The sequence below is a fragment of the Periophthalmus magnuspinnatus genome, chromosome 7 (genome assembly GCF_009829125.3).
Source record: "Periophthalmus magnuspinnatus isolate fPerMag1 chromosome 7, fPerMag1.2.pri, whole genome shotgun sequence".
In the NCBI taxonomy this organism is placed as follows: Eukaryota; Metazoa; Chordata; class Actinopteri; order Gobiiformes; family Gobiidae; genus Periophthalmus; species Periophthalmus magnuspinnatus.
Genome location: NC_047132.1, coordinates 27867423 through 27886600, shown reverse-complemented (window position 1 = coordinate 27886600; position 19178 = coordinate 27867423). Strand labels below are relative to the sequence as shown.

Genomic DNA, 19178 nt, shown 5'->3' with positions numbered 1-19178 from the left:
AAAATAATTACACAATGAAACTGAGACATTTGATCACATTTATCACAAAACTAAACTGAAAGTCACACTTAAAGGGACTTTTTCTGCGCCAGTAAACACTTCTGTTTTCCTGAATTAAGTATACTGTATATAGGTCTTAAGCCAATAAATAAAAGTTGTATACTAATTTTTTGTGTCATCGCATCTGTTTGGTGGCTCTGGAAACATGTCACTTATGAAATACACACAAGAGGGCGCTATAACTCTGGATCACAACTTAAACCTCAGTCTTTTAAATTGCTTTAGAGTTACAATTATATCTGGTCATCTGCATAATAGTACTTTCTTATTTAAATGTTTTATTTTATATTTTTATTTAGCTTATTTATTTATTGTCCAAATTGTGTTCTTTTTTGTCCTCTCATATCTGTTGCAACTTAATGAAAAAAGCTGGAAATGTTTTGTCTTGTGTTATACTAATTTACCACCAGATGGCAGTGTCAAATAACTAGAGATTCTCAGCTCACCTCAGTTAAAATTGGTATAAAAAGTACTAAAACTCTTTTTTTTTTTTGTATGAAGACCAATAAGAACCCTACGCAAAATATGTTTTATATTCTGCTTTTAGTTAATCATTATTTTTTCATTAAATTTGCTTACTTGAATAAATTTGCCTGTATATTTAGAATAGTCTGAAGCAACAACATTTAAAACTACTAGACGTCCACAGTTGGTTGCACAGGACCATTAGCCAAAAAAACTTTATTTTTTTATTCATTCATTTATTTATTTTACACTTACTGCAAAAGCAATGTAACTTTAAGTAAAGAGTACCAGGTGATGATCTGAAGATAGATCTGAATGAAAACACTGATGAATAAATTGGTTTAAGTCTCCACTTTTATTTTAAGTATAAATAAGCACTTCAAACATTCCAAACATTACAACAAAATAAGCCACACCTTTACCACAGACTGTAACGTCTTTGAGCATTTTCAGCTTTAGAAAATAAAATAAAATATTACATTTACATTATGTACAAAATATACAGCCATTTTCCATGCCATTTTGGAATGCATTTTACAGTATAGTTAAGCTACTATTAAACCATACAGCATATTAGAAAACAGTATAAATATTATGAACTAAAGCTGTTTTATACAGTCATTCACTCTCCAGGACAAACCATTTAAACTTGCTACATAAACAACAGGGAGCCGTCCTCCCATTTCTCATAATGTTTAATTGTCTCTGTCACATTCCTCAGTCCTTATTAACACAACAGTCTTGTGATTCCATTGGAGTGGTTGGTACAGACAGTACAGACCCACTGTTAACGTCTCTGTGATAGGGATCTGCTGTGAGCACACGTCCAAACGAGTGCCGACCTTTTGTTCAGCTTTATGACCATCTCTGCTGCGTCGCCATGGCACCAAGGCCCCTGGCCCCATACTCTAATCCCGTCCAGTGTGTTGAAATGCCAGACATGGGCTGAATCATCCCGGGATCACAGTCAAACTCCCAAATGTTGTCATAGTCGAGTTCCTGGTCATCTGGGTCTGTCGGTTCAAGGTACGAATGCCGACCTGGAGGAAAGAAAAGATTCATATGTTTAGTTTCAAAGTCCATTTAAACATTTAAACCTCTCCCTAACTCCTTAACATCTGTGAACTTTTGTTCTGACTGGCCTCGTCCCAACATCTAATCTGTCTGTAAAACCAGTACAGGCACATGCCATCACAGCTGCACCTGCAATTGTGTCTGTGTCCGTCTGTAATAATAGCCATCACTCTCAACTTTAGCCATCACGCTCAACTTTACACTTGTGAAATGTAAAATTTAAAGTGAACTGGACTCATTTTCACAGAATACCAGTGACGCAACAAATAGTGTAGAATTTCACATAGACTTCCTTTTGTTTTTTACATATGCTAACTGCTTCTTAAAACCACAGTCTAGAGAGAGTAGCAATTGGTTTCCTCTTTGAAAGTGATCACGCAGAAGAGGAAGTTACAGAAAACAATGAACAGGGCTGTGTGGGCACATGTGTAGGTCAAAACTGTAGACAGGTGCTCTTTGGAGAGGGCTTTTTTAACTTAAAAATATTAAAGTAGTTGTCTGTAGGGTCAAATCTCAAAAAATACATACAGAAAATCAGACAAATAAATAAATAAAAAAAACAAAACAAGGCACTGTCTGTTTAAAAAAGTTAAAAAGCATTCATTCTCTTGGCTTACACATATGCAGCTTTTATCAGGGTGCAAGGACAAACCCAGATAAGAGGTGGACTCTAGATGTGCACCACCATTATATTATATACAAATACACAATATGCAAAGTTTAGGCAGTAAATGTAGAAAAGTAAAGGCTATGTTGGCTGAAACGTCTCAGCTTTGAAACGGACAACTATTTAAATATTTTCAAGTTAAGAGGAAGTCACATTTGCACCTTTTTCCTAGTCATGGTACATATAATTTTTTCTGGTTTTACTTGTCAGTTTGTGGGCTAAAACATGGTGGTACGCAATACACAATCTCCACACTCCTTCACTGGAATCATTTAGATAATTTTAGCACAGGAATTTCTAATCTCTACCGAACAAAAGTTAAAAGGAGCTGTTAACTTGTAAACTACCACTTCATGACATCACAAGGGGGAACGGAGCATTTTGAGGTTTGGAGATGCACAGAATAATAATAAAAGATTAATCAAACATGTGTGAACGAAACAAAACACAATTCCGAGTATGTTTTTGAGGAGGTAACAACGTCCTAACATGGCTAAACACTCACAAGAGTCAATTTTGCTTAACGTAGAACCTTTAAGTAAAACAACGTGCTATAGTCTGTTCATAATAATATACTTGTACTGTAACCCCTGTCCAGCTGTGTGCCGTCCATCAATGTCCTGGAAAAATCCCGTTTATGGACCAGTGTTGTCTTACATTAAGCTTCCCTGTGGGACCTATTTCACGCCGCGTTGAGCTCCGTTTCATTGGCGCATTTGCACATTTCCTGTACTTTGTGAGGTGCAGTCTCTGAAGTCTAACCTGTTGTCGGGGTCATTGATTCCAGGGTTTAATATAGGTATAATGTTTGCTGCAACGCTGTGCCCTTGGTTGTATTTAGTCAGGAGCATGGCAGAGTTTCTAAATACAACTTGTTAGGAAATATGATCATGGACTATTGTGGTTATCGTCTGTTGTCTATCAAAATAAAATATGATGTGCCCTGTCTGGAGGCTTACTACTGTCAGAGATAGCTGTTGTTATTCCAGTACAAGACTTTGGCCCTCAGCTGCTTCTTTTTAAAATGGGTTTGAAACTGCCATTTTTGTCACTTTGTAGGAAGAGATTTTACAGCTAGCAACACGTTTAAGCACGAGCTGCCTATTGTATTTGAGTATTTATAGCCTGCACACATGTACAAACGAGATTGTTTTATTACTGCATTCCTTTGGTTCTTACCTGGTGAGTAACCGCAAGACATCTGAGAAGTGTTCATCGCTGGGTTTAAAGGAGGGAGAGTCTGTCAAAAAATGTCATAACAAAACAAAGTTACTTCCTGTGAACATCCAAACAAATATTGCACGTACTACTTCAAATATTTCTTTCATTTCTGGCATCTGTTAAAATACTGCCTGCAGAGCTCGTGTTTACGTACACTATAGCTGCTCTACGGCATTCCCGAAACTGGAGCGTCCTGGGACATGAGTCTCTCTGTGATTCTCACCTGCTCTTGGACGTGGCTGGGTATTGGCAGCAGCTTGAGTCTGGACACTGCTTCCGCCCTCCTCTCCGCTTGGCTCTGGGGCAGCTCCATGTCCAGCCCCAGAGCATGTCCCTGGGGGTTGGTCAGGACCAGGCTCCTTTGGCAGCGTCGGCCCATCGGAGGGGTCTTGAGCTGGAACTGTGGGGGCTGCTGGTGGCTGTGCATGGGCTCCTGCCAAGTTTCACACTATAGGGAACGAAGATGATATCAGTATTTCGGTTCGTGATATGGCGAAACAAATGTGCTGGTAATTGTGATGTGATCTTTGTGATGTTATGATATTTTAGTGAAATCGTGATTCACTGCTCCTCTCCCAAACTTGGCACCCGTGTGGATTTAATTTGACCTGTAAAGTACTGAGATTTGTAATAAGTATCTATTTTGATTTGATTTTGATCTCACAGAAAGTACAATAGTAAAAATATAAAAAATTATAAATCTCCTTGCATCCCTTAAAGGCAAGGCTACTTGAGTTGTGAGGAAAACCAAAATCATCCACGTTCCTTTATATTACTGTGTATATTGCCCTGTTTGATTACGTACATTTTGTGCATTTCACAGTTGCTTTAGCGTTAGGTATCTGTGGTGTGTTGGCAGTGCTGGATGTCAGACCAGCAGACATGTACCATGTAAAGTGAGGCTGTGGATCTAGTGTCATTGGCCCACTTACCGTTGGTAGTGCCTCTTCCAGGGAGTAGATCTCAGGGGTGCAGGGCTCGTCGTACAGGGGCGACAGGGGCTGGCGAGGGGCGCACAGGTCTGAATGCCTCTGGTTTGAGCTGATTGAGCAGTTGTAGGAGTTCTGAGGGGTGCTCCAGCTGTTCGACTGATCAGAAAAATAACAAAAGTATTGAGTTAGTTATTGGGAGTGGTAGAAGAAGTACTCTGTTTTGATACTTAAGTAAAAAACAAGTAGGAGAAAAATAATTACTCAAGTAAAAGTTAAAATATATAAAAAATCTACTTAGTAAGCAAGTAAAAGTATTGAAGAACTACTTGAAAAATGAATGAAACGAAAGATTTTGGGAGCTGTTATAGTGGCAGATGTCTGTGTTAAGAATCAATAACTACATGTATCTTTTAGTCACTTTTATGTATATATATTTATGCATATGTATAACTCAATACTCCTGGGCCATTTCAGCAGGTCTCTAACCATATAGACAAGTAGAAGTAGAGGAAAGTAAAGAACAGATACTTAAAAATACTTGCAGTACTTTTACATTAGTACTTTATAACTTTCCTCCACTTATCAGTATTTTATAGTAAGGTTTAAATTCACTACATGCCTCCACATGTAGCATCTATTTTAGTCTCAGTGCACATGATCCGTCCTCCGTCTGGAAGAATATTTGGTAATCGAATTAGGGGACGGACTAAATTACCTTTACGAGTGGGGCTTTCTCCAGGCGCTGTGCGTGTGGGTGCATTTTGGCAGAGTATGGCGTGCTGTACAGTGCAGAGGTCTCGCTGGGCTGGAGGTAGGAGCCACGCTGAGGGGAGGAGTAGCGCAGGGAGGGGGGTCGCGTGTGAGACGACACACTGTTGTTTCGACTGCCGTAGCGAGCGGTTTCTATGGATGAGGGTCGGCTGGAGTACTGTGAAGCAAAAGGCACATAACGTCAGTCAGTTTGGTTTAAAATGGTTCATTAATACCAAAAATAGTTTCTACATCCTTTTTCTATTGCCTACATTTCACTGAAAAAGCAAATGCAGTTGTTCTGTTGATTTCACATTTTATTTTGAGTTCTGTTCTGTTTATTATCTCTAGTGACCTTGAGTATCTACAAAGGAAGTCATTAAATAATGAAATAAATACACTGTTAGTATATCTCTATCAGTCTAATTGGAAAAGTGATGGTTCTGGTCAGACTCTCCTCACCATAACCCAATAACATGTTTTTTGAGGCAGAGAGCTTTTCTCACAAGTAATTAGATGGGCACTTGGCCCACTAAAAAACTTTGCTCAGGGAGTAGAAAGTCCTGATAATGCAGTAACGCTAACAAGCTAAGTTTTCTGATGAATCATCATCAAAGCTATTTTCATCTTCCTTTATTTCAAATATTGGCTTTTATTTTCATCCAGAGATTCTTCAGAGTAAAAACACTCTTGAGTCTGTGTTGTAACAGGAGCAGGCCGACCTTCTTTAATAGTTAACTTGGCCAGGTAAAGCATTGCAATCCAGTTACCAAAACAAAGTAGACTTAGTGCTACCTCGTCCTGAAAGTCTTATGCCTGTTTACTCACACAAAGGGGCTCTGCGTATCCCGGAGAAAGAGGGTTGTCTTCTTGTATTGGAAATGGGATGTTTTGAGAAGTTCGTCCATTCTGGCTGAACCTCAGAGAGTCCTTCTTATCTTGACTGTTAACACTCCACCTGTCAATTTGTGGACCCTGAGAGCAAATGCATATAAAAAGTCATGTTAATAATAAACAAAGTACCAATAATACATATTTTACCATGTGTTCTCAACTCACCTCTTTTTGTGTTGGAGTATAGATAATGTCATATACAGGGGGAGGGGGGCTGAGAACTGGGACATCAGCAGCTTTGAAATGCTGTATCCAGTCACAAAACTCACTCCTGTCCAGGCAGGACACTACTATGGGGTTGATCAGTTTGCCTGAAACAGAGCACAGACACAAAGGATGTCAATTGGTCCATTTGTTCAGAGGAATGTGCTTAAGTCAGTGTGGCATTCAGTGGGGATAAAACAGACTCATTCATGTGGGGTTCATGTTGTGACGTAATGTGAAAAAAACCCTTAGGTTAAAGCATGCATAAGAAATGGGCTCATTAAACCCCTTTAACTTGTGGACTAACAGTGCGTCACAGTGGAGTGTTGGTGCTCACTGTATTTACCTTCAATCATAAATGTGTTGGGCTTGACGTCTTGGCAGGGAGTGGTCACAGTAACCATGTTCAGAGGAAGCTTTCCCTGTAATTATGAATGAGACCGAACATGATTTTTGGGTATTGGAAAAATTAAATGCATCAAAACACAATGGCTGCATTTAAAAGGTAATAGTGGGATGAGTGATACCTTGTAGAACAGGCCATCTTTCTCTTCTGAGAGGATGATCAGTGTGGACGTGTACATCACTAGGATTCTGTCACTTTGTTCCTGCTGACACAACATTTGATCAGCTTTTGCATCGAAAGCAAGGCTATTAAAATATGTATTCCTGTATTTGCTCATAACAACAGCAGTTTATTTTATTCAGTTAACATAAGTTTGAAAATCTGTGCAAATGTGACTAAACCAGTAAAAAAATCTGTAAAAAATAAAATAAAATAGATCATTAGTTGCACTCGTGTAAGTTAATGTTTTATTAATTCAATCCCAGTGAGTGCTGCAGTTGCACGAGTCATTTAAAGGTGCAGTGGTGTCCTGCTCATTGGGCGTGTCAAATGGACAGCTGACATTCCAGCTGTGAGGTGAGCGGTGCCTCTCACACACCCAGCCTCTAAATCTCACCAGCTTCAATGGAGCTGCCGCTATTTCCCACATGATATTAGCCGCAGGTTTCCGACGGCTCTGTCATGACTGCTGTTTCAGTTTGGCTGCTCTGGGAACTTTTGGAAGCAGTATTATGTTTTTGCATTTTTGCCAGTCCAGGAGTCAGAAAAAGTAATATGTTTACACCGTCTTGCACAAGAAAAATGGTGTCAAACTATCCACGCCCTTTTATACTTTTCTACTGAAGTAACTTCATGAGTCACCAAGATTAAAAGATCTTTTTTGGTTTTATTCCCAGACTTTAAGCCATGCATCACAAGTTTCACTAGACAGACCGGTCCATTTTTACCATAAATGGTGACTTGACCTAACAGAACGGAGGCCATACCTGACAGGGGAGGTGCTGCAGGCGGACTTTGGTCACATAAGTGATTGGGCCCAGGCTGTCGCGCTGAGAGCCTTCCCACTCGTAGATAGGCTCCCTGTTGATGGAGTTCCTCAGCTCCTCTTTTCCGACTTTAGTCCCCTCCTGGTGTAACTACAGGTAGATAAAAAACACATTATTACCCCATCAGGCCATTGCACATGTTGATGACATCACTGTGTTTTCCAGAATAGACGTAGATTTGTGTGTGTGAAAATAGCTCATCGTCAGTTATCATGGTTTCTATTGTTGTGACACATGTATGTCTCTGTGTTTCATCAGCCCCGTCCCACCTGTGTGTGTGGAGTCAGCACTTTGCCCCAGATGTGACGGGCACTGGCCGCTCCCTGCTCTCAGCCCTCAGGGAGAGCCAGCACTGACCCACTTGACTCATAAACTCACATGTTCATACACATCCTGTTTTATCTCAGCTGTGGAGGCCATAGCTGTTTTTGTTAATCCTCTGTGGATTAAACCTGACCACACGCACAACGTGTTTGAACATGAGGCTCTGTTGAACTTGTGCAGGTCAGCAGACATACCAGACTCACATCAAAAATATCACACTTACTTTGACCCTTGTGAAGTTTTCTGGTGCAATCGGAGTGCCTCCATTTGCTTCAATGTTTTCTTTCAGAAGTCCAAACCACTGGTCCATTTCTTCTTGGTTTGCACAGTAGACGATAATGGGATTGAGACTTACACCTGCAGGGGTCAAAGGGCACAAGTTCAAAAAGGGAAAGTGTCACCGAGGCTTGCGAAGGCCACAGAGGCAATGATTAACATCTCAACCTCTGAGTGGCCCACTCCCTTTAATGTTTACAAGGTGTTCAGCAAGTAAGTAAAATCCAGCAGGGTGATTTTTATTTAGTGAACTTGAGTTTTATTGTATATTCTCAATGACCTGTTGCTTTTGGCACATCCATGTCTTCCCAAAGTTTGCTTCCTCAGAGCAGAGAGCCAGAGCTGCATGAAAAGAGCTGGAATCTCCCTTTGTCCGCCCCACACATACCTCAGATAACCAGCACAGATAACCAAAGCTTTGTGTTGTGCTTGTTAAGAACGTAGTCGACGGGCTGCTACTTCATAAGCAACCACTGCTACTGGTTTGTTGACTTTAGATCGATTCCGGCTCTTATTCCCACACTGGCAATGAATTTGAGTGAGACAAAGCCTTTAAACTAACTAACATCCATTATGTAACTCTCAGCTGTAGGTATTAAAACCATGTGAGGACTTCCAAGTATTTTTTTCCACACATTTGGTTCAAATTTTCTACGTCACGTCCAACTCACACTTCAGACAGCTGATTCACGTTTTCAGCTTGGTGAGCGGAAGCAGTGGTCTCACAGGAAAAAATCACTCTTAAACTCAAATGTATTACTTGACTCAGTTGTTTGTCATACTTCCTGTATAAAATGTTATCAGCCTCTCTGTGGTAAGCTCAGCCTGAAACACAATGCCGTGAAATAACAAGCTAGATCTGGGAAATATTACAAATAATCAGTAATCCTCAAAGCAGGTCAATATTTGGAACCAGTTCGGATTTCAAGACGGCTCAGATGAAAGTGAGATGCTTTGCCTGAGAATGAGTTTGTATGGCAATTTACCTTAACCCCTTGACTTCACCGGTTTTAAATGTTAACCCAATGCAGAATCAAAGCTCTCGGTTCACCACACCCATAACCTTTTCATCTCCAATAATAATAAATCAGTTTGGGATTATTTTAGCCTCGGTGGAGTTGAAAAGATAAGTGGCGTTACTCCGAGGCATTAACCTGAGTCGATGCGGGAATGTGCCATAGATTATTGGTGGTGACACGGCTATGGGCGGTATCTGGTCTTTTGTATGCGACAGCTGGGCCCACTGAAGTGCACCTGTCGTCTAACAAGTGGAGCACTATGGAGCTTCGCTGGGCCCCGTGACCGAGGGTGAGAGGCCCCGTTCTAGTTAGTCTTTAGGTTGAGAGGAGGTGAAGAGGGTCACAGCACCTTTAAGTGACTGGAATGCGACTACAGCGGAAATAGAGCAACGGGCAACTGTGTTCGCTTAAGTTTTGGACAATTTTTTGTTTCATCGCACTGGGAAAAGGGAGGAGCGACATACTGTAGATTTTTACTAGATGAGTTTTGCATGGGAAACTATGTAATACATTGAAGAGCGGATTATCCTGTTTTTATAATTTAGATCGCTGCCAATTAATGAAACGCCTTAATTAAGTTGCATTTCAGTGGTTTGAGCCAACACCCATTATACTGTAACCATATGTTTCTTACCGTTTATTTGAAAACTGAATTCCTGGGCTTGGCTGTGGTTGCAGTTCTGTTGGAGGTTGCATATTGTGATCTCCTTCAGTGGAAGCGTTCCCTGCAATTCAACAAAAAAATAATTAAAAATAACTGAAAGATAGAAGTGGGTGGTACTCGGGTACATTTACGTATTAACTTTTGAAAGAGTGGTTTTCGAGACGGCATACTTTTACTCCTACTTAAGCAGTGGTGGAAGAAGTACTCAGTTTTATTCCTTAAGTAAAAGTACAGTGCAAAAAAATACTCAAGTAAAAGTAAGAAAAATGTACTTAAAGAGTAAAAAGTATTTCTCGCAGATTTTGAGATGTAAAAAAGCATCAGAAGTAGTGATTCTGATACAGATTTGTGCTGAATTTTGCGTGATTTTTCTTTTATTTGTACAAAAATATACAAATAAACAGCTACAGTCTATCAAATTCAAAATACTTTTACTTTTCAGTCCAGTTCAGAAATGTTTGAGTAAAAGTTTTAGTTACTCTTATCACCCTGTCTAGGTAATATTGACAGTATTGATTTGAACATTCGTGTTTCTTGAACCGTTTCTTCAAATATGTTTTAGTTTTTTCTATTTTTTGTGGTCTATCTTTCAGAAATACTAGATGTTGTGCATTATTAAGATTTGTCCTTACTTCAACTTCAGTTATTAAGGCCTGATAGTCACTGCCGAAAGCGTGACGGCTCCATTTTAACTTTTCAAATAATTAAGTCATTTTATGATGAAGTCATCTTTACGGTCGAGCACTTACTGTCTTCACCGTCGGCGTCTCCTGACTAACATACACACGCTTGGGGATATTTTACTTTGTCCAGACAGACTCATTGCAGTGATGATTAATGCTGCTTCAACTTTACGAGACAGGTGAAGGTATGGGATCATACTCTCTGTTTACTAACACTCAGGAGGTAGACAGGGAACGCACGTCTCACCCATTATAGCATTACATAAAACCTATGGCCCAAAGGAGTAACAAAAATGTCTTTAAAATGGATGTGAGATAGTGAATAGTTACCTGGTAGGTGAGGCCTGTGGTGTTGTTGGACACAAAATGGAGGTGCGTCTGGAAAAGGTCCAGGTAACAGTCGTGTATGTCCTGAGGGTACAGAGGAGACAGGTTAGATCAACTGCTCAACTCTTTTTATGAGACAATAAACTGCCAGGGGAATAAGAAGTTGGCCATTGTCTAAAATAACTTCACCCAGCTGCACAAAGAGCACAATGAAGCATGATTTGGGTTTTTTGCCCCACTTTAGTAGATCTGAGCGATAAATGCAGGCGGCGTTAGGGATTTTAACCAAATTTGAGCTGAATCATTCATTTCAAAACAATCTGTAAATGATATTCTTGTTTTTTTTTAATGGAAACTCTCTCCTCTGTCAGTAAAAGCATGTGGTTTGAGGAAGAAATTTGGCTATTTTTGGTTTTAAAAGGTAGCGGCTCTGACTTTATTTTGTTTATGTCCACATGTCTCACTCTTATCTTGTTTAAGTTGAAAGCCTTATTTGTTTTTGAAAAGACATCGGTTTGTTTTATTTGTCTTTGTTTTGCTTTGCCGCTCAGCCTTATTGACAGACCGAATCTGAGACAAGTTTTTGCTGTCATTTAAGTTGTTTACTTACAGTATAATTCTGCTTACTCGGCCATTTATAGTCTGTTATAAAAAGTGCCAAAGAACTTTACAGCCGGTGTTGTTGTATAGAACATGTTGTCCTTAAATGTCCCAGTGTTACAACATGACGTCTGCATTGTTCCTATAGACCCACATGTAATTTAGGAAACCACATTAATTGCTCATCCAAAATGAATCACCCACATGTTCAAAATTCTACCACTTCCTTTTCTTTTCTTTTCTCCTCCTAAATACTTTGCGCTCGTTTCGTCACTATCTCGCCGAACATTCCTCATATCAATCTTTCCTTTCATGTTTTTGACAGGTCTGTTGTGTCACCCGCTCTGACAAATTACAGTTCCCACGTTGGAGGAGCCGCAGCGTCCCGTATCAGGCTTTGGGATCAGAAGAACACTCTCTACCCTGAGGTTTTCTGAACAGTCTTTCACAACTGTAGCGCAGAGGAGCGTGCCCTGACACAGGCTGCGGTGGTGAGGAGAAAAAAAATGTTTTGCCCGATTCACAAACAACCATCATATCAACCGCAAAGAGTTACAATACATGTGGGACTCAGAAAGTACATCCTGTTATTTTTTTTTCAGACTTTTTACTGCAGTGGTGGGTGACAGGGATGGTGTGGCATTTAAAGGCTGGGTCATTCTTTTTATTTTCATTTTTTGGGTTTTGAGTTTTTGTTGTTCTTGTAATTCGCGTTCCTGTGGTGTTACATGCGTCATTTCGTTCGTTTCCTATTATCGACTTGCTCATTGGTCAGTTGGTTTGTGAGTCTTCTGATTTATTGTGGTTATTATAAACTGTTATATATGTATTATAATGTATTTTCCGGAAAGTTAGGAGAGCGTAGGGTTTCGTAGAAGACTTTAAACTCTGGCTTGAGGTATTTGAAAGCGTTCACTACTGCCAAAGATACAAACCACAGACACATGGGGTCAGTACAGGAGGGAATGATAAGTTTGGGGGGATTCTTTGCTTTTGTGAGATATGAGTTTATCTCTTCTTGGCCATTGCGAGAAAGAACCAACGCCTTAGCTCTTTGTTTGCGGGTGCTGATTGTGTTACTAACCTGGCAATGTTGGAAGCGAAACCGAACTTTGGAGCTGTGGATCATTCGTCCGTAATTCTTGACGTTGATGCTGCTTTTCTTCCAGCCACTTGCCGGGTCGTAGGGAAACGGAGGATCCCATTTGATGTTCTCTATTGTCTGCAGGTCTTTATGTGACATTTCCTGCAAATAGACAATGTACATTTGCAGTTAGAACCAGTCAAACCAGCTGTTTAAAGCTAATTATGACAAAGTATTTGCTCTGGTATGTGAGTGAATGGGTTTATAACAAGGATGTCCATACCTTTCTGGGTGTGACAGTACACAGTATATTGATGATACTGTTGGACTTCTCCTGGCCCTCCTGGGGATTCTTCTTGCGAAACAGACGACTGCTGCTCAAAGAAAAACATATATTAGCATTGGCATATTTACATAACACTGTTTACCAGAATTAACATTTACAAATGGGCCTATGTTCTATTTGATTCACTTCTGAAATGCAGTCAGTACTGAAAAACAAGTTCACTGGTGTCAAAAGTATTGTGACCTCAAGACAAACTTTAGTGATTTGCATTTTAAATTGGCGCTTTGTTTTAGCTCAGTCATTTAGAAAAGTTGATGCCTTTAGTTTGTGCTTCCTGTTGTACAATAATTTCCTGCTAATGCTTTCCTCGGTCATTTAAAACTATAGGAACAATAAGGGTTTGTGTCTGTGATAGCAAAGGGATATGCATAGGAAAATGGAGCTTCAATGTCTCTCATTGTTTTGACTGGCCCCCATCTGTTACCATTAGTGTCACATCTGGATGGGGAAGCTCCCACACTGCAGCGATAAAGATGGCGATGACTGCGTTTACAATCTCAGCATGAAGCATATCCGCTTATCTGTGCATGTGTGTGCCAGCGTCCTTAAGGCAACAAGACCCGCCTTTGTTCAGGTTGTGGGAATCAAGGTCCATCTCATCAGGAAGCCACTATTAATTATTATCTACATCGGAGTTCACCAAGTCATGCCCTTTAAAGTTGTGCTAAGTTTAAAAATATGGAAATCGTTTGCTGCTGATGCAATGCACCGGTGCAAAGTGAAAGAGGAATGTGGATAATAGACAGGTAGACCGCTCTTTGACAACATGATGCCGTGGTATTCAGGACGAATCCACAGTGGGGAATACCTGAGCCCGGCCTGGTTCCCTGCACAAAAAGGGGGTGGTTACCTCAGGAAACGGGGACACAGGGCGTATTGTTCCTATCTAAATTTGAACGTATCAGCATTCAAACTCCCGCCGCGTTTCAAAGGTGTGTAACGGTTCTGTTTGATTTGAAATCTCTGGCCACATGCGGAGAGGAGTCCAGCCCTGAGCCAGAGCGCAGCAGTGGGCTAATCAGAGTCAGGTGTGTGGGTCCAGCTGAGTGGACTGAGACCCGGGGAACGTGTCCTGGCAAAAACCTCCACAGGCTGAGAAAGCAAGGTCAGAACTAACAGAAATTTGACATTCCTGGTGTTAGTTTGTCTAAATTGTTATTGCTCTCATTGGACATTGAATTAGAAAAACTTTTTAAAGTGGTGTCTGTTTACATTGCAACAAATGAGCTCCAGTAGTCAGTAGTTAAGAAAAAAATAAGAATAAAACTATGATGATAAAAACTACTAAATACAAGATAAGTTTTAGATCAGAATGTTTCCCCAAAACTGCATAAAAAAAAAAAATTAAAGGAATTGTTGATCGTATTTAAATATACAATGTCACTTTTTGCACTTAATATTGATTCAGAGTAATAATAATTTAGATTTCAAGTTGATCTGCTTGAAATATGTTGATTTAACATGGAATATTTTAAAAACGTGACAGTATATTTAACTTTTTTTGGAGCGTGGAGTCTCAGCTTGTGCACAGTATTGACATTGTTCTGTTTCAAATCATTTTTAAATATTAAGATGCCCAAAGTTGTCATCCAAAAAGCGAAGACAGGTCTGAATACAACACTGTTTGATCTGGCACTTCACATCCAAAGCAAACTCATACCTCCTCCTCTTTACCTTCTCTAATCAATCTCACTTTATAACCCACACGTTACAGTAAAAGAAAGTGTAGTCCAGTCTGATTTCAGAGAGAAACCAGATTCACCGACAGCTGCCTGGATCATCTTCACAGAGATGCAAACGGGAGTCAAATGGTTACTGTATCAGTGACACCTTCACGGCCAGAGACGGGACACAGGGTATGGGACTTTCCTGTTACATTTCAATTTGATCCTCCTAAGCTTGATTCATGATCTCCCTTTAAAAATTCACAACCCCTGCTTCACCTCAAGTCCTCAAACACTGACAAATACCAGAGATTCCTTCCACTTCGAAAATAACAGCGACAGACAGTCAAGGCCAGGCTGTAGACACTCTGGCACAAATGAATGACATGAATGAAGTTATAATGGACATTTCTTACCTGTTTCTGCGAATGAAACTCTTGCTGGAGAATCTGAAGTTGTGCTGGGGGACACATGACATGCTCGTCCCCATGCTGCCCTTTACAGTTGGTGTTGGTTCCTGGAGAAACTGTGCAGTCCTGAGCTGATGGATGACTGTAATCCTATAGTGAAGCGTACAGTAGTGTGCTCCCGGCTGAAGTCAGTTTGTAGTGAGACTCCTGCAGGCGCTGAGGGCTGTTTAGACAGGGCTATCTGCGTAAAGGGGGAGGAGCTAAGCTGTGACAGACTAGTGAATAATCAAGGCTCACACACACACACCTACTGTCTGATGTAGCAGTCCCACAAAGACCAGAAGAGGGAGGGGAAGGGAGAGGAGGAGGAGGAGGAGGGAGAGGGTCGAAGCGTGCCGTTTCACACCTTCAAGAGGCCAAATGGGGCTCATTATTGCGCTTAACCCTGGGATGATGGTGAACTAAAGGCACTGCTGATGGTTACTCGGTGTGCGTCAGTCAGAAATAGAGATGGGAACCAAAACACATGTCCAGACTCGTGGTTTTCTTTAACCCTGAAGAAATATGTTTGTTATGATGAAACTAAGGAACATCAATTTGAAACTTAACTAGTGTGTGGAAAATGTGATATTGCAGTTTGGAGGAATTAGTGACCAATTAGTTAAAACAAAAGGACAAATTGTGATGAGATTGAGATTTGGACATCATTTTTATAGGCAATATGTACGAAAATAATGAATACACATCCTAATATACAGTAAATGGGTTGTTAAAGTTCTCTATATGTTCAGTTCCTACTAAAATGTAAACTAACCAACATTGATTAACAGATGTTTGAACCATGGCTCAGTTTGAGATAGTGATGTAACGATATCCAAATCTCCCGGGTTGATATTTATTGAGATATTTATTTTGTGGAGTCTAACAACATTATGAATATGCAACTTTTTCCTTTTAAAATGCCTGGACAAGCCTCTAGTTCTGTCATAATCCAAAGAGCTAAGGTATAAAAGCGCTTAATAACAGTTGTTTCTTCATGTAGTCTGCAATGAAACAGAGCAAAGGATCATGGTCTATGTAGTTCCTTCCCTATTGCTGCACCATAACAATGAATTTAAGTAAAGGGACTTGTAAATTGATGTTTTTGTGTGACTTTTGACAGTACGATATCACAATATTTTGGTTATTTTTACATCCGTAGTTTCAGATGACGTCACAACTTTCTATAACCCAATAATATTTAATACAAATGGGGGGCAGCTAAAATTTATATGGTTAAAATGCAGATTTCTGTTGCAGTATAGTGAGCTCTAGGGTCTAGACACTAATGCAAATGATCAGGTTCAACATTTGTGAATTTACCTCTTGGATATTTCATGGGAAAGTACAATGTGATCAATAGGCACAGTTCATACACAAAGTAATTCAAAGTGCTTTACAGAATAAGAAAAACATTAAAATCACAATTCAAACAAATTAAAACAGAAATAATCATCATAAAAGTAACATTTAAAGAGCAGAGTGCACACTGGAATATGAAAACCACCAATTAGACAACCTGTTTATAAAGTAGGAATCAACTTTGCTGTTCCCATTCATGAAATAACTGTGTATAATTGCACATTTATTGCATGTGCTTTAGATATTTATACTTTTTGGTGCTATGCTACTAAATTTCTTTCCTTTTCACCCTCAATAATCTGTGAACAGCATGTAAGTTAGGGTGTCAGTACGTTTGTGTATTCAAAGACTCGTTTTCCTAAGTCAAGAGGTTTAAACAGAGCTGTGTGCAAACAGCTCTAACGTATATGTCCCAAATGAAAGATATTGTTACGATGAAAAATGTCTGCGTACTTCCTGCTACTTCTTTTACTCCAACTTTTGTAGAACTATGGCTACATCTATTTTGGCTTTATATTCCAAAAAAATCTAAATTATATGTGTTTATTTGTCTTACGATTCATATCAGTAAAGGTTGAATGCACAGTTTGACAGCTTTTTCCGAGCGTGAAGTCGTTTTGTTGATGGATCGATGTTTGCGGAGTAAATTAACCTGTCTGTGGTCTGTAACATCCAGGGAGCTGCGTCCTGCTGATGCCAACCAGTCCAACCGGATTGTTTTCCAACGTTTGCACCCCGGGCTGCAACAGTCATGCACACATGTTTAAACCGCTGTCTAACAATGCTGCACTGTTGGCCTAATTCAATCGTGCCACAGTGATAAGTCTCCACGGCTTTAATGGTGCAGATGAGTGAAAACACATGTGAGAGACAGGACTAATCAAAAGTGCTTCACAGACACATAATATGATCAGGGGTTAAGGAGTGATCCCCTTTAACTGGATAATCCCTCTTCATCACATGATAGATGGAGACTCAGGGGTGCTGTTTGTTATGCTAATACACGGGACGAAGTGTGAAGCGTGTCAGATTAACCTGCTCACTAATCTAATGTCCCAGGCTCGAGGGACATGTCTGCGCTTACATGTGTTAGCATACAGTAGTGGTGGAAGAAGCACTCAGTCTGGTTGAGTAAAAGTAAAAATATCACATGAAAAAATCCACTTAAGGGAAAGTATTTAAGTACCTGTTTAAAAATATACTTAGTAAAGGTATTTTTACACAAGTGTTATTCCCTTATTAAGCGTTAAATGTAGTGAAATGGATTAAAAATGATAATTATTTTAGACAACAGCAGCAAGACAAATCAACTTCTTAATTTTTCTCATGGATTTTGCGTATTTATTTTGTTTGACGAAGCTTGAACTCGAAAACTTTAGTCAGAATGTCATATGAAAAGTACTTTTTACTTTTCAGTCCAGTTCAAATATATACTGGAGTAGAAAGTACAGATACTGCTCTCAGATGTAGTGAAGTAAAACAGAAACGTATCCACTGTAAAATGTACTTAAGTAAAGTCCAGATACCTAAATATTCTACTTAAGTACAGCACTTCCACGACTGGTTAACACACACATTTCACATTTTTCATTTAAATATAGGGACAGGAAATACATCCCGGAATGTATGTACAGTATTTAGTCATGCGGTATGTTTTGTGAGCTGGTTTGGTCCAGATTTGAGCTCAGTTTAGTCCTGATGCAGATTTGTTTTGCTCCTGTTCCTAGTTTTGGTTTAGTTCTGGGTTTAGTCCAAATCATGATGTGGTTTGCGTACAAAAAGTGAACCCACAACACAACAAGTAAAAGTGGATGTGCTCAGTAACAATTATAACATCACATTCAAGTCTCAGGTTTCAGGTTTCATTTATTTCCGTCTCCTCGTGGAGTAATTTGAGTCGGAGCAGGGGTCAGTAGCATTAACATACAGACATGACATAACAAAAAAAACTGGACAATATACCGTCACTCAGGCTTCAGATATCTGCACAATCGCTCCATGTTGTTAATCAGTTTTATGGACGAGTTTTTATACCTGTTAGTTTTACATAAATGAGCTCAGACTGTGTCGAGGACGTTGTCATTTAACCCGACGTAGTAAGAAACCCCTTGAAATCTTGTTTTTTTATGATTATTTAGTTTACTAGTATGTTTTATTCTATTGTAAATACTACTTGTACTTGTTCTGCTTGTTGCTCAGCACCTCGATAAGCCTTGGCTGTTTTAAATGTGCTCTATAAATACATTTTGGTTGATTGCTTGATAAAACTGGATTTGTTTATGTTTTGACTGCAAGCTATTAATGTGATTGTGGTTAAAACTTACTGTTAGAGCGCATATTGCGTGGTATTAACAAAAAATATGTTATTTTAAAGTTTAAATTGTAGATTCTGATGCGAAAAATAACACAAAATACTTTCTTTCACAAAGCAATAATAGATTAGATCATTAGTTTAGTGGAGCCGTTTGACTCCAGCTCCAACTATATTATTTTCCCTGTACATAATTTCATAGTTTCATGTCACCAATATTTATCATCTGCACATTTTCTTTGCAGGAGTGGGACATTTATACGGTAGTTAGTTTTTGTTAGTACAATAAGAAGCTGTAAAAGGTTGAATTCATAACTTCTATGACTCATTACAGATGTAAACAGTACTAAAGTGTTTCATTCCGCTGTTTATTTGGTGCAGCTCAGGATTTTTTCGACAATATCGTACAC

The 19178-nt window shown here is 39.5% G+C and overlaps 1 protein-coding gene across 1 annotated transcript; it reads right to left on the bottom strand.

Moving 5' to 3' along the window:
* Positions 1-861: 861 nt before the first annotated feature.
* plekhn1 (pleckstrin homology domain containing, family N member 1) lies at positions 862-15269 on the bottom strand. Its single transcript, XM_033969722.2, has 16 exons — positions 15063-15269; positions 12920-13010; positions 12637-12798; positions 10956-11036; positions 9913-10003; positions 8207-8340; positions 7600-7749; positions 6795-6875; positions 6614-6689; positions 6229-6374; positions 5998-6144; positions 5135-5347; positions 4420-4575; positions 3711-3935; positions 3446-3506; positions 862-1565 (listed from the first exon to the last, which is right to left on the bottom strand). The coding sequence occupies exons 1-16, from the start codon at positions 15134-15136 to the stop codon at positions 1381-1383; spliced, it is 2073 nt and encodes a 690-aa protein (XP_033825613.1). The 5' UTR covers positions 15137-15269; the 3' UTR covers positions 862-1380.
* Positions 15270-19178: the final 3909 nt, after the last annotated feature.